The sequence below is a fragment of the Crassostrea angulata genome, chromosome 9 (assembly GCF_025612915.1).
Source record: "Crassostrea angulata isolate pt1a10 chromosome 9, ASM2561291v2, whole genome shotgun sequence".
Classification (NCBI taxonomy): domain Eukaryota; kingdom Metazoa; phylum Mollusca; class Bivalvia; order Ostreida; family Ostreidae; genus Magallana; species Magallana angulata.
In genome coordinates, this window is record NC_069119.1 from 2,419,693 (window position 1) to 2,443,331 (window position 23,639).

The following is a 23,639-nucleotide window of genomic DNA, read 5'->3' on the forward strand; positions in this document are numbered from 1 at the left end:
ATCAACGTAATGTTTATATAAATTACTGTGAAATTTGTCAAGTTCCTGTATGTTACCATTGCACACAGCATAGAAGTCATAGACAACTAGATGTTAGAACATCTTATGAAACAAAGCGACAGCAACACAGGGCAACCATTGACAGCATCAGAAGTGATGCTCTCTTTTACAGACCAGTGCTCCTGCTACGAATCAAAGCTGATTTTCAAACCTGTCGTAAAGAATTATTTACCCTCTATCAATCAGAGATGGTAACAAAGGCCCACACACTGAAACATCTCATTTACTATTTACAAAACGATTTAATGCGCGTTATGTTTTGTGATTTTGATTTCAAACACAGATTGTTAAAACAGAAGTTAGAAATGCTCAGACATATTGCCGGTCTACAGAGATATGTAAACATATATGAACAGAGGAGAGTAATCAGACCGCTACAATTTCTTTCATCCATAAAGAGAGCCCTCTCCCAGATACAGCTTAAACTCCACACAAGCCAGCTCTCCATGACTGAGTCACTTAACAAGGTGGATGTGATGGAGTCACTGAGTTCAATCCAAATCACGGAGAGAGGAAACCGACGCGTAGGAGACCAGTGTCTGCTGAAACTGATGTATGGTACTGAGTCCCATCAATCTCTCACACTGACAGGTGTTTGTTGTTGTTATCACATTTCCTGTGTGACATCAGACTGGGTCTGGGTCAGTGATGTGTGGAACAATCTCATCTTGACAGACAAAACAGGTATCCCCCTACATCATGTGGATGATTTATGTAGAGGTTTATATAGAGGTTACCATAGTGATTTTACCGATTTACAAGGCGGATTACACACAGTGAACAGTGAGAGTGAACTGATTTATATAGATAGGAATGATAACATCAACAAACTGTCTAAGGATTTAAAAACAACCAACACATTTATAGAGAAAACAAACTTCAAATGGAGACCACGATGTGTGTACTGGTCCCCGTCCACTGGGGATCTACTGGTCGGGATGTATCATATACATACAGAGACAGGCAAGGTTACCCGGTACAACGGAAGTGGACAACTGACACAAACCATACAGCGGGACAAGTCAGGGCGGCTAGTGTATAGTTTACCTAACTATATAACAGAGAACAACAATGGGGATGTCGTGGTGTCTGACTCTATCTATTGGCACGGTGCTGTAGTGGTGACAGAGCGTGGGGGAAGACATCGTTTCTCTTACACAGGACATTCGCCAGGATCAGAACTGATGCCATGTGGAATTTGTACTGACTCGCTGTCACACATCCTGGTGTGTGATTATAAAACCAAAACCGTACATATGTTACATATGGACGGCCAGTTCCTGTCACATTTACTGACAGGATCACAAGAGATGGGTGAACCACGGAGCCTGAGTTATGATGTCAAAAGTCACCGTCTTTGGGTCGGATCATGGGACAACAACAAGGTGTGTGTCTACAGGTATATCACCAGACAGGACGCTCTGACAGGTAAGTCTAAGTCATTATCATTGATCATGTCATATCAAATTTTTAATTAATTCATATTACATTGTTTCATTGTGACTGCAATTCATATATTAGTTATATATGCATGTAATGTAAATTCATTATTACATGTATGTACATGCAACTATATATAGTTTATTACTGTTTTCTATATATGCTCAAACTTATTTAAGTAAAAAAATGCAAACGTTATCATGTTTATGAAAAAAATTATACAAGAGCAATTCATTTTTAGAAGGTAACTATGTTTGGAAATTCCGTTTATCAGAGTAATAAATTAACATTATTTACCCCATGTAAAAATACAGAATTAGAACTCTATGTTTGATGTTTGTAGATCAAAGTCGTGTGATGGAGTCACTGAGTGGAATCCCAATTCCAGGGACAGAAAAAGCACAGTATGGAAACCAGTGTCTACCGAAACTGACGTCTCCTCTCGATTTACTTCATTTTCTCATCGTGAAAGGTGTTAGGTGTTGTTATCACATTTCCTGTGTGACATCAGACCGGGTCTGGGTCAGTGATAGATACACTCTCACCTTGACAGACACAACAGGTGCCACTCTACATAATGTGGAGGATTCATACAGTGGTTTATATAGAGGATTACACACAGTGAACAGTGAGAGTGAACTGATTTATATTGATAGGAAATATAACATCAACAAATTGTCAAAGGATATGAAAACAACCACCACATTTATAGAAAGAACAGACTCTACATGGTACCCATGGTGTGTGTACTGGTCCCCGTTCACTGGGGATCTACTGGTCGGGATGCGTTATATACATACAGAGACAAGCAAGGTAACCCGGTACAACCAGAGCGGACAACTGACACAAACCATGCAACCCGACAACACAGGACGGGAACTGTATAAAGTACCTAACTATGTAACAGAAAACAACAATGGGGATGTCGTGGTGTCTGACTATGACGATGGGTCTGGTGCTGTAGTGGTCACGGAGCGTGGAGGAAGACATCGTTTCTCCTATACAGGACGCTCATCAAGATTACGACTAAAGCCAAGAGGCATATGTACTGACGAGTTGTCACACATCCTGGTGTGTGATGATGAAACCAAAAAAGTACATATAATACATAAGGACGGTCTGTTCCTGTCATACCTACTGACAAGACCACAAGAGATGGATAGACCATGGAGCCTGAATTATGATTTCAACTCTCACCGTCTCTGGGTCGGATCACTGAACAACAGCACTGTGTGTATCTACAGCTATATCATCAGACAGGCCGCTCCGACAGGTAAGTGTACGTCAATGTCATTCACATTAATTAGATATAGATACCCAAGACACACAGTCTGTTTTAATTATCAGTCAACAAAATACATGTAAGACATGTTTATCTGTGTGATTGTTTGAATATAAACAGACAATTGTTACAGGTTTAGCTTTATCTACCAGTCATAGGGATTAATTGATTATCAAAAAAAAAAAAAAAAAAAAAATTAAACGTTTTCCAAATTATGGTGCACAGTCACATGCCACTTTATTTTAACAATATTTACACTTGCAAATGTTTTCCCTTATATAACACTGTTTGTGCAATCCGCTCTTATTTCTGCATAACATCATTATGAGTCAAGGGGTCAAGGTAGCGCATGAATAACCTATATATTATAGGTCACTACTTTGTACTAAACCTAACCGGTGCTGAAACACACCTATTAGATATCGTAATGAAAACATAATTAAGGCATAAAAAATAACGTATCTGTCTTTTGTTATCCGAAGTTTTATTAATTCGTTTTCTAAAAAATATAACATTAATTGCGGGGGATATATCATTCAGGATAAACAGAATAATGTTAATGGATCGACATCGACACGAGGTGTTCTTGATATTTATAATCGCAATTTGTCAAAGGAGTTAATTCAGTTAAATTTATTTCTAAATTTTTTTACAAGCCTTGACCAAAATCGCAAACGCAATATCACAGACTATTTGTGTTTTGTCCATTCAAGGATCACGGTCAAATTTAACTCCTTGTGCTTCTCTGTCCTCTGTCCGTTTTGTTCCGTAAAAAGAACATAGAAATTGAAATAGCTTTCCCATATAATGTCGGAGGTAAATCATATTGCTTTTGAATCTGATTGCGATAGAGTTTCCCCTGAAAATGCTTAAGTAGCCTCTATCTCAATTTTCAATCGCTTTGTTTTCAAAATTCCAACCGCTCTGCGACTTCAGCCAACAGAAGTGGTACTATTCCGTCAAGCTTCAATCGTTTTTTTTTTCAACTGTACAAATGAATTTTCTTTTCTGTTTCACTTTATTATAATAAAAAAGGGTTGTTTTGTCAAAAGTAATGTCATATTTATTTATCATGATAATCAAATACTTGCAACATTGTTGTACTATTTTTTGTTACGTCATCTTAATCGAAGCGGCTTTCTAGGACTAGGTCATCACAAGAAAGAAAGTATGGAGTATTGTTATTGTCATAATTAGCAACAAATGTAAATATAAGAAATAAGGTATCACGTTTGAATGTATATCGTGATATAAATACGGGTTGGTCACGTGATCAAATCCCATAGAACCCTTCGGGGTATTTTCATTTTCCTTTATTTCAATTGACATAATTGAATTTATTTAATTAATTAATCAATTAATGAATTTATTTGTAATCTGTATGATATAGATAAATAAATGGTAAATTAATGGCTTGTTGTAGATGAACACAGACCCCGTACTGATGAGGAGGACATGTTCAGCTTAACACCAGCCGTTTTAAGGATATAGCTTGGATATTGACAGGTTGTAAATGTTTCTGTACAAATCTAGTAAGCTCTCAAAACCACACATGTTTTGTGTCACTTTGTTTAAATCTGCAGCTGCAATTGTCCTGTGTATAATTCACATAAACTGTTTACTGTTCACTGTCTTTACTAAGCGCTAAACTCGCAACAATCAGTACATCAAGACGTCGTAAAAGCTGCAGTTCACAAAGCCACTCAGCCACTGAAGGAAAAAGTTAACGTTTTAGAAAAACAAAATAAAGACCTCTTTCAAAAAAACAAAAGATGAGCTTTAACAATACGGCCGAAGACCTTTGGTTCGAGTGGCTGGTATACCAGAAACCGCTGAAAACACCAGTGACAAAATTCAAGAGGCAGTCTCGGCAGTTGGTATCCCTCTACAGAGAGAAGATATAATTGTGTAACACCGAGTAGGCAAACCAGATCGATATCGAATACGCCCAAGACAAATTATTGACAGACTAAAGTCGGTTGATCTTAAATTTCATCTCGTCAAAAACTCGAAAAAATTCAAAAACAAACCAAGTACTAGAAATGTGGCCATCAATGAGGACCTGACCAAATACCGGGATAGACTCTTGTTCCTTGGCAGGCAATTGTGCAGAAATCACAACATGAAATCGGTTTCTTCCTCCAATGGCAAAATTAAAGTTTACGATCTCAACAATCGCGCCCATTACATTCAGGAGGAGGCAGATCTAATTCAATTCGGTCACGTGATAAACTCTGATTAAATATCACCATGTGTATTACAGCTACCTTCCACGCCTGTATAATTGTGCAGTTTAGTTGACTCACGTCTACACGTTCGACACTCAATGTTGGGTGTATAAATACTCTGTAAATATTTACTACATGCAAAACACAGCTTTTGTCTTCAATAACTGTGTTTCGTTTCTTATTATATACTTTGTGTTGTCTATTCTCTCTGTGCAGAGTTTGCCTTACTCAAAACTCTCGGAAAACCCGACTCATTTTTAGCTCACCTGAGCTGAAAGCTCAAGTGAGCTATTCTGATCACATTTTGTCTGTCGTCCGTCTGTCTGTCTGTCCGTCCGTCTGTCTGTCTGTCCGTCTGTCTGTAAACTTTTCACATTTTCAACATCTTCTCAAGAACCACTGGGCCAATTTCAACCAAACTTGGCACAAAGCATCCTTAGCCTAAGGGAATTTAAAGTTGTGAAAATTAAGGACCACGCGATTTTGCAAAGGGAGATAATTTGGAATTTATCAAAATTATCGAGAAATTTTCAAAAATCTTCTTCTCATGAACCATAAGACCAGGAAGCTGAAACTTTTGTGGAAGCATCCTCAGGTAGTGTAGATTCTAATTTGTGAAATTCATGACCCCCGGGGGTAGGGTGAGGCCACAATGGGGGGTCAAAGTTTTACATAGGAATACATAGAGTAAATCTTTAAAAATCTTCTTCTCATGAACCATAAGACCAGGAAAGCTGAAACTTGTGTGGAAGCATCCTCAGGTAGTGTAGATTCTAATTTGTGAAATTCATGACCCCCGGGGGTAGGGTGGGGCCACAATGGGGGGGGGGTCGAAATTTAACATAGGAATATATAGAGTAAATCTTTAAAAATCTTCTTCTCATGAACCATAAAACCAGGAAAGCTGAAACTTTTGTGGAAGCATCCTCAGGTAGTGTAGATTCTAATTTGTGAAATTCATGACCCCCGAGGGTAGGGTGGGGCCATAATGGAAGGTCGAAGTTTTACATAGGAATATACCGAGTAAATCTTTAAAAATCTTCTTCTCATGAACCATAAAACCAGGAAAGCTGAAACTTGTGTGGAAGCATCCTCAGGTAGTGTAGATTTATTGTTGTGAAAATCATGACTCCCGGGGGGAGGGGGGGGCCACAATTGGGGGTCGAAATTTAACATAGGAATATATAGAGTAAATCTTTAAAAATCTCCTTCTCATGAACCATAAGACCAGGAAAGCTGAAACTTGTGTGGAAGCATCCTCAGGTAGTGTAAATTCATAGTTGTGAAAATCATAACCCCCGAGGGTAGGCTGGGGCCTTATTGGTTGGTTGAAGTTATACATAGGAATATATAGAGTAAATCTTTAAAAATCTTTTTCTCAGAAACTAATTAGCCAGAAAAGCTGAAACTTGACTGGAAGCATCCTCAGGTAGTGTAGATTCATAGTTGTGAAAATCATGACCCCCGGGGGTAGGGTGGGGCCACAATGGGTGGTCGAAGTTTTACATATGAATATATAGAGTAAATCTTTAAAATTCTTCTTCTCAGAAACTAATCAGCCAGGAAAGCTGAAACTTGTGTGGAAGCATCCTCAGGTAGTGTAGATTCATAGTTGTGAAAATCATGATCCCCAGGAGTAGGGTGGGGCCACAATGGGGTGTCGAAGTTTAACATAGGAATATATAAAGTAAATCTTTAAAAATGTTCTTCTCAGAAACTAATCAGCCAGGAAAGCTGAAACTTGTGTGGAAGCATCATCAGGTAGTGTAGATTCATTGTTGTGAAAATCATGACCCCCGAGGGTAGGGTGGGGCCACAATGGAAGGTCGAAGTTTTACGTAGAAATATATAGAGTAAATCTTTAAAAATCTTCTTCTCAGAAACTAATCAGCCAGGTAAGCTGAAACTTATGTGGAAGCGTCCTTAGGTAGTGTAAATTCAAAGTTGTGAAAATCATGATCCCCGGGGGTAGGGTGGGGCCACAATGGGGGGTCAAAGTTTAACAAAGGAATATATATGGTAAATCTTTAAAAATCTTCTTCTTAGAAACTAATCAGCCAGATGATTCTTTATAATTGTTAAAGACTTTAACGACTTCTTTTGTCCAGGGGGTTTAACTTAAACGATGACTGGCAGAGTCTCAAAGATGGACTGGTTTGGAAGCTAATACATTGAATTTGTGCGAGATATATTTTATTTATTATTTAAATGCAAATAAAAGGGGTGGTATAGATGTTGAAATAAAGGTAAGAAAAAAAAATCAAAAAAATTCGCGTATTTTCCGTGTTAGTTTTCTACCTGATAAAATTTTTTTTATAACATGTATTTTAAAAGTTCTTGGTCTTACTCAGACCTTTCATTCGGTATGCCGAAAAGAGGGCTGGCCCTTATAATTAGGGAGTTAGAGGCGTCCAACGTTTCTTGTCAATTACTTAAAAAGGAATAAAAATTTCTAATGCATTATTGAAGCAAATTTGTAAAGAAATTAATTTTAAATCCTTCTATAGTATTCAATTTAATATTTTCGTAATTTACAGTCAGTATTTGCAGGAACAATTGTTGTCAGTTTGGTCCATTTTTGTGGGGGTGCGCACGTTTATGAGGTTATGAAAGGGCTTCTTGTAATGCACTAACTGAAACATGTAGTGCGCAAAAATAATTCCACATACAATTTACAAATGTTTTTATTCATATGTACAATTTCATTTCATATAGATGAACCTCTTTGACCTTATTTTTGTTGTTTGTTTCATAACTGTGCCCCTGTCTATATTTAGATGCATTACGAGATTCAGGTAACCGATCGATAGGAGAGTCGATAGCTGTATTCAGGCCGTCGCCTAGACGATAGTGCATGTGCTTGTAGAGCTGGACGTACATGTTTAACGCCCCACTGTGTTACTGTAACAGAGACATTTTGAATTGTTTCAGTACTGGGAGATGTGTTAATAAAATGGTTCCAATGCATGGTAATTAACTCAACTTTTCTACAATACGTATACACGGCCGTCTTATGAAGCACAATGTGTCTTACTGACATGACACATGTACGCTGGCAATTTAAACGAACGCGGGATTGCTCCAGATAGAACAATTCTTTTAAAGCAAAAAAAATACAGATTTGCGATGGATATAATATAATTATCATCGTGGAGATGATTTTAAAAAGTAAACTTAATATTCGTATACGATAATATTTGAATCCAAAGACGCTAGTTGTAAGTTACGGTTATTAGGGATATTAATTATGACTTGCCCCGCGTTTCAGGTTTTTTATTTGCAAAACATCTACAAACGAAAATACCAAACAACCTTCAGCAGCAACTTATAAATTATTTATTCCATACACAATTCTAAGGAGGTATTTCAATGAATTTTATAAATGCTTTATACTTGTTTACATTTGCTATCTTCCATGGAAAAAAGTGGCATGGAAAAAATGTTGTTCAATGTTCATCAAATACGCTGTAGCCTTAGCAATCGAAAATATTTAACAAGCTGTATATTGATAGATTGACATATCAACAAACATTCAGACCCGCAATGTGTTTTTTACAAGTTCTATAAAATGTAGACTCAATGACTGAATTCTTTACCGTTTTCCGTGTTGTTTATTTTGAATCACGTGTGTACGTTATGTGTAGCCATATAGATGAACACTTTAAGTGTTTAATATTTAAAAGAAATTGTGTACATGCAGAGCAATGCAATGCTAGGACAATTAAATTCCAACAATGTATATGGTGAGGCCGGTCAGACTGATACTGGTTCTGCTTGTTCTACAAATAGCGAATGTAAGACGAAGTATTTGGGTGATATATTTTAAACAAATATAAGTATTGCTTTCTTAAAAGCTTGCATTACTCAACAAAGTATTTTATTGGAATCATTCTTAGTTACCTTAACTGCATATATGTACCGCTCGGTCTGTATCCCGGAAAAATCGACTACCATCCGAAATTTTTCATACAAGGTCTACAGACTTGCAGCTAACATTACCTTTAAAAATACATTTTAGAATTTGCCGCTGTTTATAAATTCATTAAAAAGACGCACAGAATCAAGTGGTAATATGTCGTTTGATATGGGATTTATGACGTCTATTTATATTTATTGCCCCCCCCCCTCCCCCATTTTTGTAGCATGTAAAAAAATGGTATGAAAATCATGAAATTATGAGTGAAATTTTGGAAAATTCTAAAAAAAAAAATTCTTTTTTTGCTTGTCAAGATTTGTTGGATGAGTTTGCCCCCCCCTTTCAAAAACGATGCTACGTGCTTGAAAATTACTCATTTCTTTATTCCCCTCTTTAATAAACAAAACATACTAACAAACATAACCGATCCATATAAATATAATTACATGTATCAAAAATAAACTTCAAAAACAAACTACACATTCATCCTTCACCCACAATATTGCCTTTTCGATATTTGTCATCGTTGTAGACCCGTGTAACAATCTGTTACATTATATATGTAAGTAGGTGCTTGCACGACAAAGAACCCCTTGCTGATCTACATTTTCATTAACGCATAAAAAGAAAAAATATATTTTGATTTATTTTTGAATTTCTTTTGATGTAAAAAAAAAAGAGAAGAAATTGGTTCTCAGTCTCTCTTTATGCCTGTTTGTTAGAGGTTAAATCAAGTTTATTTTGAATATCCTTTTGTAATTTAAAAAATGCGATGTAAATTTTTTTTCATACAATATTTCGGATAAAGCAATGAAGAGTTGTTTCTTGAAATTTTATTAGACCATAACATTGTAAATTGCTAACATTGAAAATTGTGCCCGATTTCTTTCTTTTTTTCAAGGTAAAACTTTATTGATTTAAAAATGATTCTTTGAGACAAACAAATTGACATAATCAATAAGAGTTTGACAATCTCTAACTGCAGGTCTGTAGCTTTCAGTCAGAAAAAGAATCGGATGAACGACCAAGGACTCATATCGTCCATCCGAATTTCTTGAAAATTGCCATTATTTTCGTACGCGGACGCAATACTCACCGAGACTAAATGGTTCGTATCTTAAGTTTTAACTGCTTTGAAAGGTAAAATTGGTTTTCTGATAATTATGAACATGAATAATTAAATAAAAATGGTTAAAATTATAGTAAAATTACCGGCATCGATCTTCTCCGTGCGCGGATCTAGAAGGGGAAGGGTTCAGACCCCCCCCCCCCCCCCCCAGCGAAATTTCTTTCAATTACGTGTACATTATAAACTTACCAAATATGCCTCGGACATCCCTTGGCAAACTTAAATAACCGTCTGACTTTTCAACCCCCTCCCCGGAAAAATTTTCTGATCCGCGCATGTTCCCCCTCCTCGAAATACAAAATTATTCTTCAAAACCCCTTGTAAATTTTCCAGGATCTCTGCATATATACTAAGAGATTCATTGGCGCTTGCGTTCGATAAAAATGCGTGTAAAACGTTTGCCAATGGTCTTTTTACCTCCGTACCGGGCATAACCACAGTCTCACTCTGTGAATAAAATGCGGCGATTCAAACTAGAGACAACGTGTTAAGATCTGCATTTGCTTATAAACATGTAGTATCATCGTGCAAAATGCACTGTAAAATTATAATTTTTTTTTTACTTTACTTGTAAAATTCGTAATTTTTTCTCACAGTTTATTTCTTACAAAGTTACTTTTTTATTTAGTGATTGACACTTTTAATTTTTAAAGACTTTATATGTGATTTGAAAGAGACAGAGTGTCATGTCTCAAGGACTGTTAATCTCTTAAAACAACATTGTGCAGTTATCAGATTTTCATTTCTTGGACATCAAAGACTCGTTGAGTTTATTTAATTAGTTTATATCTGTGAACCTTTCACTCAGCCTACTTATATCATTACCTGTCAATTTATACTCATTGTTAAGATTCTTATAAATAGTTATGTACAATTGTCAATGCGCAGTCTGGAATACGGCGGCCAGCCCCGGCCACGTCCGACTCTTCCAGAGTCTTGAGTCCGGAGGCCACTACTGGCCATATCCGAATTGTTTGTAACATGTCTGTCTGTTAAATTGTTATAATGTTGCCATCGTTGAGTCTCGTCCAATAATGTGGAATCCTGCATCAATTGCCTGTTTATTTCTCTGGCACTGTATACTGGTGGACCTTCGGGAATACGGCAAACCTACCCTTCGTTTTAGCTTACGACCTACAGTGCGCCACAGCCTTATACCTTATAGACTTTACGCCAACATTCCCTCACCCGGTTCGTACTGCAGACGACCGATGCAGACCAGATACATTCTCTATCACCGTAAAATCTACGCGGTCACAGAAATATAATACTTTGTTTCTCAGTGTTTACACATCTAATATTGTACTATGGTCAGCTATTAATTTTTTGTAATACGTCACAAGTATGACGCAGCAACGACGGAAAACCTAATCGTTGCTTGCAACGAGCTCGTCTCTAGTTTATGTGATATTATTCCTAACAAGCGGGAAAACATATCGCGATACAACACACGAAACAAGGATCAGTTTAATGTTCCTAAGTGCAGGTTAGGTTTTGTACCCAATGCTGTCAATCAATGGAATTCACTAAATATAGAAGCCAGAACAGCCACCTCAATCAATTTGTTTTGCAAACATATGCCTAAAGTTACGAAACCCCCTATTTATTTTTCTTTTGGTAAACGCTGTACCAACATTATTCATACAGAGCTGAGACATAACAGTGTATTAAACTATGATCTTTGTAAACGTAATATTATAAATAATCCGTTGTTTATGTGGTCAAACAGAAGATGTGTATCATTTCTTTTTTTCTTGTAAAAAATACTCTAGAACGAAAAACAACATGTTTGATCAATTGTTATGTTAGATTTAGTCAATATTGATACTAATTTACTTTTATATGGCAACAACAACCTACCTTTACATATCAACAAAAGCATTTTTGCTTCTGTATTAAAGTTTATAGACGAATCCTTGAGATTTAAATAATATTTCTTTGTGTATATCAATATTATATTTTCTTTTGTTTTGTTCTATATTCATATGCATGACAACTATCGTTACATTTAAGGAGAGGAACTTGTTAGTTGTTAGAACTTGTTTCTGATCCTTTTGTTTAGTGAATAAAATATGTTCAAAACAAAAATATACACTGTAATACAGACTCTTGTTTATTTCACACTATAAAATTGATTTTTATGATTTCCAAATTTATTTTCCAAATTTATCAGAACAGGTTTTTCATTTTTTTCCAATTTCGTCCAGACATATTATTTTCGTTATGTGATGCAAGGCCGCCATACCTGTAAGAACCGTAGACTACGGCGTAGTGAAGTTTGAACTGTTTATTGAATAATAATAGATGTATCAGAAAATAATCACGGTAATTACCATTTGCATTGTTGTTATACACAGTAATAAATTTTTGCGTCCCCCCCCCCCTCCCCTCCCCCATAGTGTATTTTTGTCGTTTAAACAAGTTTCAATATGTAAACAAAAAGGGTATGGAACATCGGTCAAGTCTAAATTTTCTACTCTAATACTTTCGTACATTGTTTGTTTATTATATAAAATATCATCAGGTCAGGCATTATTATTATTATCATGGAATTTTTCTGTCAGATTTATACGTGTACATCATAATAAGTTTCGTAATATTACTTTTTATCGTAGTCAATCTTTTCCTACATTTGATAAATAAAAGAAACGGAAACGAATTGGCTGTTGCGATACAAAGAAACAGTTCATAACATTACACACACTTTGGATAGATCATCCAAACATGGCTGCTTGTTGCTTTACGGAGAATTCATTGTAATGGAAATAAATCGCAGATATAAACTAAATAATAATTAATATGACTTGGTGTTTAGATTTATACCTTTTTTTCCACCATTACATATGAAGAATGTTATTGGATACAACCATTGTCGGTTCGCAGCCATCTAACACAGTTCACTTCGGAATTAGACAAAATGTTACCCCAAAGAGGAATAAACTCTTATTTTATTCATTGATGTAACGGACCGTGTGTTTATAGCTCTGCACAAACTTATTTTAGTTTAATTTTATTTTTTTCTTACAGATACTATGTCTGACATTAAGACCTCAAAATGATCGACACAAACATTTTTGTGGTAAATAGATTTTCACTGTCATAGAATCTACCTTGCATCTTAGAAATTATATTACTTGAATAGGTGTGAATATTGATTTCTGGATATTTATCATAAAACTCTCTCACTTTTATGCCATCTAACACTGCATATTCCCTTGTCTTGTTAAATACTAGTATGTCGTCCAAGTAAATCACCATTTTTAACCCTAGTCGGCGAAGATAGCTTATTGGGATCTTCATCAATTTTGTGAAAATCCAGGGAGCTACAATTATTCCGAAGGGCAGACACTGTCACAGACAGAGGAATTACACATTCGCTAGTCAAGGGTTTTCGGTCCACTTTGCTACCCATAAACCCTTGGCGGATTTCATTACGAAAACTCGGTGATGTGGTTGCGCTATCTAGCGAGCAACTTGAGTTGCGCCCCTTGCATATTTTCAAATTTAATCGAAATAAACAACGGGTTAGATACACATCATGGCATCAGGGTTGGGGTTAATTACTTTGAAATGTAATTAATTACTTTCAAATACATAAATAATTTTGTCCATTACTTGCAATTACAATTACATTCATTTTTTCAAATGTAATTAATTACTTTCAATTACTTTGACAAATGTAATTAAATAAATTTCAATTACTTTTAATATCTTAAGAATAAATACATGTACAATGTATTAACAGCATTGAGACACACAGAACTTTTTTATGGTAATGTGATTTGATTTGAACATATTTTATTGCATTATATATTACAATGGGATTGGGCACAAGTTATAAAACTTAATTCGCCCTCTCCCTACATGTTAAACAACATATACAATATTATTGCAAATACGTCTCAGTTTGTACTGATACAATAAAAAAATTACACCAATATGTAGTTAAGAAAGTTAATGTTACCTGTAGTTTTAAATGTATGCAAGGATGAACTAGATAAATAGATAAAAAAAAGCAAGATGTTATCAACAAAAATAAGGTAATGTCTTTAAAGGTTTGTGTTCATTTTAATCATAATTATTTATAGATTTTGCTTTAAAATGTATATTTTAAAATAATGTATAAACATTAAATTATTATGGGTACTAAATCCAGTGTCATTGGGTTCATGTTTGGTTATGAAGAAGACTTTTTATACTAAATTTGTATTCAATACATTTGTTCAGGGTATGAACGGGCTTCGGGCCTGAACAAATTAGACCTTTTCTATAGTGTCATGTTGAATAAACATGACAAACATAATGAGACACTTAATAAGTGTAAAAACACAAGCCCATTTAAAACAGGGCATTCTCCTGTTAACCTTATATACCTGTACATGCATACTGCTTATAATTTAATGAAGAACTGAACTGAATATGACACCCCTTTAAACTTTTAACTTGAAAAAAAGTAATTGAAATGTAATTGAAAAGTAATTGAAAATACATGATATTTTTGGAATGTATTTAAATACATTCAATTACTTGTAATTGAAGGGAGGCCCAATTACAAATTACTTCCCATTAATTTGAAAAATGTAATTAATTACACTCAATTACAAAATCTTCTTTCAATTACCCCATCCCTGCATGGCATTAATACAACTTGAAAATATGTTGACTACCGAAAATCGGAACATAATTAACGCTTCTATTACATACGAATTAAGTTATAACCTAGGGAAAGCGCGGGATGTTTTATTCATAGTGTTTGTAAGGACCTGTACCGGGAGTGAAAAAGTCGCCGATTCATAGGAAAGCTTTCATGCCATAAAACCAGGTATCGATGTCGTGAGTATTGCGGAACAAAGAAATTAAATAAAACGCAGCTCATTGAACCTTTAAAAGCAATAACCAGAAGCAAGAACGTATATATACTAACGGGATAGGCAGCTTCTACATTTGCCTTGTTTATTCGCATGCTATCACGCGAGCCTTGACAATTTTGTAGAACTATGTTAAATCCCAGTAAAATATATAGGTTTTTAAAACGATCTGGTTAGACCATCGTTGGGGAGGCACTGTACACGAGAACTTATGTCTCAACTTGTTAAAAGCATCGAATGTTTTACCAAAGATCACACATGTGTTTTCGTTTAAAGTTTATATTTACAAGCTCTGCGATTGGATCAGCTACTCGCAGCTGCAGCCAATCATAAAACGGAGCTTGTCACCGAGTTATCGTAATGAAATCCGCCAAGGGTTTATGGGGAGCTAAGTGGACCGAAAACCCTTGGCTAGCGAAGATGAAGGAATAAGTAAATCTTTTTCAGGCGCGAAGCTAGGCGTACGCAAGTGCTTCCACTTCGTTTTCACAAAAAATAATGATAAATAAATAATAAACACATTGTAATAAAAATAAATTAAACTTTAATAATGCTGGGTAATTAAAACTTTTCTTTATGAATTAAACTAAACTAAAAAATAATTCTTGAATTTTATATATACTCTATCGATTAGGTTTACAATATTTTGGGTCATCATATCCGTTAAACTTTAATGTTAAGAGTACATGTTTCAAAAACAAACAAAACATACAGATTTGTTCGGAAAGCCTAAAACATTCGAAGAATCTATGATTCGATTCTGTGTGTTTATGATTATTTTTTCTTTCTGTTTAATATTGTGGTATTTAACTTATTTCTAAAGAGTTTTTTTTTATTAAAATCGATCTGTTTCTTCTGTCGTTTTGTGTTTTACATTTTACATACTGACAATTTCTATTGTTCGTGTCGGTGTTTGTCAGTGTCCTGTACAATCCTGTTTCTTGTCTTATTGTTTTAGAGATGTCATCGTTAGCAACATTTTTCTAAGGACTAAGGAATCATTGAAAGATTTCGTAAAAGAACACGCATACGCACCAACTAAGTACGAGAATGGGTATCATTCTTTTCCTTCATGATTTTTATTCTTTTACTATCCGGTGATATTGAGACAAACCCAGGTCCTTCTGTTGAAAAATCCCTTGATTTATTACATCTTAATATTCGAAGCATTAGGAACAAGATTGACTCTCTAATGTATTTAGTGCATGATTTTTATATTTTATGTTTTACAGAAACTTATTTAGACTCAAACGCTTCAAATGAAAATCTGTTCATAGAGGGCTTTAATAATATGTTTAGAAAAGATTGCAACTGCTATGGTGGTGGAATAAAGATTTTTGTTTCAAACTTAATGACGGGGAACCGTAGAGAAAATTTAGAACAATTTAGATACTGAAATTATTTGGATAGAAATACCACAAGCGAAAGGGATTCTTCTAGTATGCTGTATTCATCGTCTTCCACACTCTAGTAGTGCTTTTTGGCAAAACTTGTCTTGGTCTTTTGAAAAGGCTACTGATATTTCTAATAATATTGTAATACTTGGTGATCTAAATATTGATTTTTTAAAGGTAAATAACTCACACGAGATACATACAATTATGAACAACTATAGACTGACAAATATTATACATGAACCCACAAGAAGTACACACAACACAAATACCCTCATAGATCCCATTATAATTAGTGAAAATATATGTGTACACGATTCTAGTACTTAAAGTGTATGTAACGTTCTTAGTGATCATCGTGCAACTTACATCTATATTCATCAGATAACAAATACAAACATGGCATATAAACGCAAAATTTGGGATTACAAGCATGCAGATATGGAACTTTTAAACAAACTAATACTTGAATGTGATTGGTACAGAATCATTGATGACACAGATAACATAGATAAGGCCACAATAAATTTTACAAACAAACTCCTTTCTTGTATTCTTTAATGCATTCCTGAAAAAACTGTAACTATAAGGCCGAATGATAAACCATGGATGGATTCTCTTCTTAGGAAAACCTTGCGAGTTCGTAATAGGTTAAGAAAAAAGGCACAAAAACAAGAAGAGAATCTGATTGGGTTATTTTTCGGATAATAAGGAACAATGTGAATAACATGAAAAAAACATGCAATTGCAAACTACTATGACAAAATAAACTCTCATCTTAAGGATGCTAGCTTAAACAATCACAAATTATGAACATATCTATCATTACCGCTATGACAATTAATATAGAGAAGTGAAAAAAACTTTGAATTCCATCCTCTTAAGTTTATATTAACAATGATGAAAAATAAATACCCGGCAGAAGATGTAAAGAACTAGAATATATAGGATCTCGTGATTTGTAGTTGGATATGATTTTCATCCAACAATTTTTTTTTCTTGAGCCTTAGTGAGGGGATAAAACACAGAAGTTGAATAAAAATCATATTATACTACAAATCATATGAGATTCTATTTATCCCATGTTGTATACACCACAATCAATGTTTACACTGTTTATAAAACTCCACATTATTTTACTTCATTATGCCTACGCAAATCCCTCTGTAAAGTCACAACTGTGGGATATCAAAAAAATATCCAATGAGTCATATCCACGGGATGAAGGGGGTTAACATGGGATGAAATAAAATTTGTTAAAAAAAACAAAGAATTGATACCAATGCAATGATACCTAGGCTTTGCCTCAACTTCAAACAAACATCACTTGCAGACACATGTGTACGGTAATACATAAAACAGATAAAGACATACCTTAGATTTTTTGAAACAGGCAATAATCTCAGGGGATTAATTATCCTGCTCTCATCCATTTATTGAATTTAATCAGGGCTTACAGAAGGAACATTTTCAGGTACTATTCTTAAGTTTCCTTTAATATAAACATAGCAACCAAAAAAAAACAACACCAAAACATCCATTAAAAAAGAAAAAAAAGAATCAAAAAACTGATATCTAATAAAAAAAATTGTTTTTAATTTATTGTAATTAATATATTTTTTTTCATTTTACAGAATATAAGTATTTGGACTAGAATGAAATATATTCTTTATCAAATACCATCCTTTAAACTGAGGGGTAAAAATATTAGGGTGCAGCTCATGGAATGAGAATTTAATTTGCTTCAAAACAAACATCAGTGCAGACAAAGGTGTTTATTAATCTCGATATGACAGATAGAGATAAGCCTCTAAATTTTCTGCAGCAGGTAAGATAATTAATCCCAGGGGATTAATTGTTGTGCTCTCTCATCCTTTTCTTTTAAATTTACAATAAGATTTTTTTTTCCAGAAATGACAGAATGGGGTTATTATCTGATTACCTGTTAAAATTAACAGCATTTAGGCAGAAAAAAATAAAATAATTAATTAAAAAATAAAATAACGAAAAAGGATATCTTAATTTATATCTTGATTTTAGAATTCAATAAAATTATCATAAATCATTGTGTACGGTATTTTAACCAAAATAAAATATGAATATTATATTTTAAATCCATATTTCAAAGAATGTACACAATACTACACATCATTCAAAATTGACCTTAACTTCAAAACAAAGTTCATTTGCAGACACAGGCAGTGCAGTAATTAATCTCAATGTGACAGATAAAGATAAAGCTTAGGATTTTCTTCCTGTGGAAGGTTAATTAATCCCAAAGGACAAATATTGCACATCCTTCCATGGTTACAATGGAACATTCTCGGCAGTTTCTCTTTGCCCATTCATTCTCAGCAGTTATCTCTCTTTGCCCATTCATTCTTGTGCATAGTTTGGAATCTACCCCACCACCCCAGCTCCAAACCAGAAGATATAGAGAACCAAACTTAGCATCAAAATATGTATTTCTGCCTACTGAACTACCGTACCAAATTTGAACTTGATTGGGCAACCATAAAAACAGTTATTAGAAAAAAAAACAGGAAATTTGTGGACGGAAGAGTGACAGACGGACAGACAGAAGGACGGACGGACAGAGTGATTACTATAGGGCACCCGCAAATCCTTGCAGGGCCCTAATGATAGGCTCGTATTTTTTAAACATCAATGGTACTTGAAGATTTCCAATTTGTTTTTATTTTTTCTCAATCAAGTTTCGCCAATTAATAATCAACGAAACCTTCTTTTTAAAAATCCGGAAATTATCTGGATTTTTGTATTTTACAATCTTGCACATGCTCATTACATTCACGCTAAATCACGGGAGGCTCTTTAGTTTATGTTTTCACACTATCGCATTAGCATGGATTAACTCAGAAACGATATTACAAATACATGTTAATTTTCCTTGAACATTTGTCATTTAATCTGTTCATCTTAGGAAATACGGGAGATAACTCTTACTCAGTGCATTTAGTATGAAAATTCCCGAGAGTTTCGAATATCAACATGGTGTGTAAATTCGAAACGAATAAAACAGGTTGGTGAAAAAGTGTTGAATTCTTCATTGATATGAATACAATTTTTAGATGAAAGATATTTACAGCTTCAAAGTGGTTTGTTATGAATAATTTAACTGTTATTTTAAATGCAATTTCGGAGCGATTCTACAAATTTTTGCATTACGGGTATATGGGAGGCATTTTAACTGTGGTGATGGTCTCGAGACAGAGATTATTCAAACTAAGCAGCAGAATGTAGTGAAATTAATAGCATTTTTGTAGGCTTAAAGCTTTGTTATGTAAATGTCAACAATACGGTGTGTTGATGTATCTATTTCGTAAATGTCCGATATCATATGCAATGTCAACCCATCTAATTACTAAAAATGGGGAAACGTTGACCTCGTCATTACATTATGACGTCAGAATTGTTTATTTCGCATGGCTATGTCAAATCAAAAAGCTGCAGAAAATGTCCATTTATATTTTCAGACACATTTACCTGTTACAGTGATGCGTGTTTTTGCGATAAAGACATCCATCAGACACTGCAGGTTCACATGTTAGTAAGGGAACTTCAACAAACCGGTTCTGTAGAGTTTTGTAGAAGATACTCGTTTTAAAAACACTGGAATGCCTTCGACAAGCAGAAGCAATGAATCGGTTGCAGTTTTTAAAATTTTGATCACGGAAACGCGCCCCGTCATGAGTTGACAATTATTTTCAACTGAAGAACTCCCTTTGATATCTTGTCTCATTTTACTTTAAAACTTTACTATATTGATGACAATGGAGTTTTATAATTTCATTCTAACTTGGGTAATGTTAGCCGGAACGACTCTGGAAGCAAATGATCGGTTCCTAGGAAGCGTTGGAGTAGTCCTGAGGGATCGTGGACCACTCGTTACAGACCAAATGAACTGGTATCACAGCTTTGTGGTAGCCATGCCGGATACTGTCCCTCTGATCTGTGTTTCAGAAAGAAATGCCTAAATGAAGGTTTTGTAAAAAAAAAAACCAGCCACATCCTTTATACAGAATAATTAAGCAGATGGATAATGACATAAATTATGAAGTTTCGAAATTCTTATCATTTGTTTCTAAAACTCTCAATTCATTTTCAGGTAAAACGAGAAAGCAGAGAAACGCTCCATTATCTTTAATTGGAGATATATCTAAGTCTATATTTGGTACTGCAACCGTGGCTGATTTGAAAGCAGCTGTGGTTAGAGTCGACCAAATAATACGACTGGACTCGAATATCACAACAACACTGCAGAGCCATGTTGATATCTTCAAGACATTCATGACCATTGAAAATGAAAGATACAATAATATGAAGGAGGCCATAAACCGGACGAGAGAAAACCTGAAAGCGATCCAGAAAAATGCCAAAACAAAACCAGATGAACTGGAGAAAACATATGCAATGTCTGCGTTGACAACAATGGCAAAAAACATATCTCGGACTACTTTCAATCATCTTTACTGAATTCGCAAAGCTTTTTTAGAACTTAAAGAAGGTGACATTCCCCTGTTCTCGTTTCAGATGAAGAATTTCAACTAGCACTGGCTAAGAATCCAGCGAAGGCTTCAATATCTACTGGTTGCAACCGACTTGTACCGACGGCAAGGATCCTTCATCCTCAGGTATCAAAGATACAGCAAGCAGATTTTGCTAACTCTGAAATTTCCAATGGGGACCAGTGTTAAGGAAACACTATGCGAAGTCAAAACATTACCAGTTCCACTGAAACCAAATTCCTATCACGCCACCAAAATAACACCCATGCCTCCGTTTATAGTGGAGCGAAGATCCCTTTCTGGTTTCTACTATGCTTTACCAAAGATACACCAGTTAATGAAATATTGCCAAACAATGGGTCATTTTAACAGAGAATGTAAGATAAGTTTTAAGTACAACCCTTTTAATACACCCACTTTCGTGGCTGCAGTCCAGAAGGAAAATGATGATTCAATTCACCGGTATGGTTCTTTTGAATTATTAAGGGATCATTTAAAGGTAAATGTGCCATTTATATCCATATCGGCAGACGAGATTCTTATCACCAGAATAGAGGAAATAACAAGGCATTGTCCATATGGAAGTCATTTAATTATTGGATGTGATTACTGCAAGATGAAGGTTTCTTGTGGCTGCCACATTAGCAATGGTGACCATTTGATAATGACCGATTCACATGTATGCAAAGGAAAAACGTTTAAAGTAGATTATATGCATATAAAAATATAATAACTCTTTATTAAAGAGTTTTTCCGGGCAAGTAAGAATGATTTGTCTAATTCAATGCATGATTTAAAGAAGATCAAGATGCACCAACTTCCCGAAGTAAAGTTTCATGACAGTAGGTATAAAACTCTTTTGGCCCTCGATCATAATAAAATGGATGTTAAACATGTTTTGGAGAAAATATAACAAAACAAGCATATTTTCACAAGTCTAGCGGATCCGATCTTGACTGGGGATCTGGCATTGCCAGATGACTGGTCAAGTCCTTATGCACTTATGACTTTTGTTATGACCACTGTATGTCCTTTGTTATTGATTAATACGTGGTATGTCTATTTTGCAAAGCAGATCAAGTAAAGCATGGAATTGTGCACTTACCCATGCCCTACTTTTTGTATTATTTCAGACAAATAAAGAAATGTCAATTTCCTTCAGATGATTGTAAATAAAATACTTTAAATAATTTGTTTACTTTGCATGCAGAGTTATAAATGTTTCAATAAATAATATTTTACACCATACTTTCTTGTCATTCTTTCATTTTATTCAATGGGAAGCTTTCTTGATTGAAAGTTCATTGCTTTATTATCATTCTTAAATTATAATGTACGTGTTTAACATGTCTATTTTATCTGCGCGTTCTTTATTTTAAAGAAAATCTATATGTAACTTTAATCCACTTTACATTTTTATTTCGGCTCGTCAACGTAGCCGAATACATGTGTTTACTATATCTAAATTTGAACTATTGCAGAAAAGACGCTCCAGCAGAAGAGGAGACATTTCAAGGAAACGTTGAGTCCGTCTCTTTTGAAAGGTATATGTCATGTTTAATTTAATATTAATATATGGTTTTTAATTATTTTCCAGCAATACCCATTCTTAATGTTGCTAGGTTTACATTTTTGTTTACCAACTCGTATTTATACATACAATTGAAAGGTTATTAAAATTGTTTTGGAATAATTTAAGATTTAAATATAACCACAATAAAAACATTATAATCTAATGCAGTAATGCCTTTGCTCTATAACAAAGTAAATGAAAGTTAAATTTTAAACAACTCACTAAAACAAAATGGCATACAATTTTTCAAGGAATTTCTTCTTTTTTTAAATTTTATAACAGAAATCCTTTCATATAATTTTAAATTCTTTTTTTAGCAACCTCATCGAAGTTAATGGTAAAATTCTTAATGTGTCATACTCACAACTAAAAGAAATCTTCCCAACAAACACATCTTCCCAACAAACACATTAAAAGATGTCAAATTAGAAGGAAAAAGAAAACAACAATGTTTCAGAAGTGAGTAACGTTTTAAAACATACATACATGATATTGCACACACACACACACACACAAACCAGGCACTGCCGCATATATTGTACTAATGTACTTAACAACACAGCATGCACCGTGTTTCAAAACATTTATTTCAAAGGACTATTTTAAAGGAACATTAATTTCTCTTTTAATCAATGTTGTTTTATCTATATTATTCACAAATATTTCATATTATCTTACTATTCACAAATATTTCAATTTGTTTAAATAATGTCAGGTGATGTCTTCCCACTGGTAACCTTGAAGGGCTGTGCATTAAACTGGACAAAGGCTGTGTGGACTCGTGTACAGCAGCTTGGCCTGGTCACCACCTGTAGACAGAGAGAAGGTGTCCACAGCCTCATCAGACAGCTAGACAGAGAGAAGGTGTCCACAGCCTCATCAGACAGCTAGACAGAGAGAAGGTGTCCATATCCTCATCAGACAGCTACTAGCTTTGTCATTTCTTCAATGGAACCACATCAATTCTATGTTTAGAGTGATGAAAAAACGAGTCATAACCGTCCTTCAACAACTTACAGATTACATAAGAAACCAGTGGATCTAGAATCCAGTTTTACCCATCAGCCGCCATAAAACACTCTGAAGTCATCGAGCCACCGCTATAAAAAAAATTAAGCAAAATAAAAATTCTCAAAGTCTGTTTTATTTTCAAATGTACCGAGTCTACAAAAGAGTGCTTTTAAGATAATTTTCAAGCAAACAAAATTGCTGCAGTGATTGAA

The 23,639-nt window shown here is 34.6% G+C and overlaps 1 protein-coding gene across 1 annotated transcript; it reads left to right on the plus strand.

The window, feature by feature from the left end:
- The first annotated feature begins 248 nt into the window (after positions 1-248).
- LOC128163222 (uncharacterized) lies at positions 249-23,307 on the plus strand. Its single transcript, XM_052826765.1, has 7 exons — positions 249-744; positions 928-1,488; positions 1,844-2,128; positions 2,408-2,571; positions 2,614-2,773; positions 22,325-22,387; positions 23,132-23,307. The coding sequence occupies exons 1-7, from the start codon at positions 249-251 to the stop codon at positions 23,305-23,307; spliced, it is 1,905 nt and encodes a 634-aa protein (XP_052682725.1).
- The last annotated feature ends 332 nt before the right edge of the window (positions 23,308-23,639 follow it).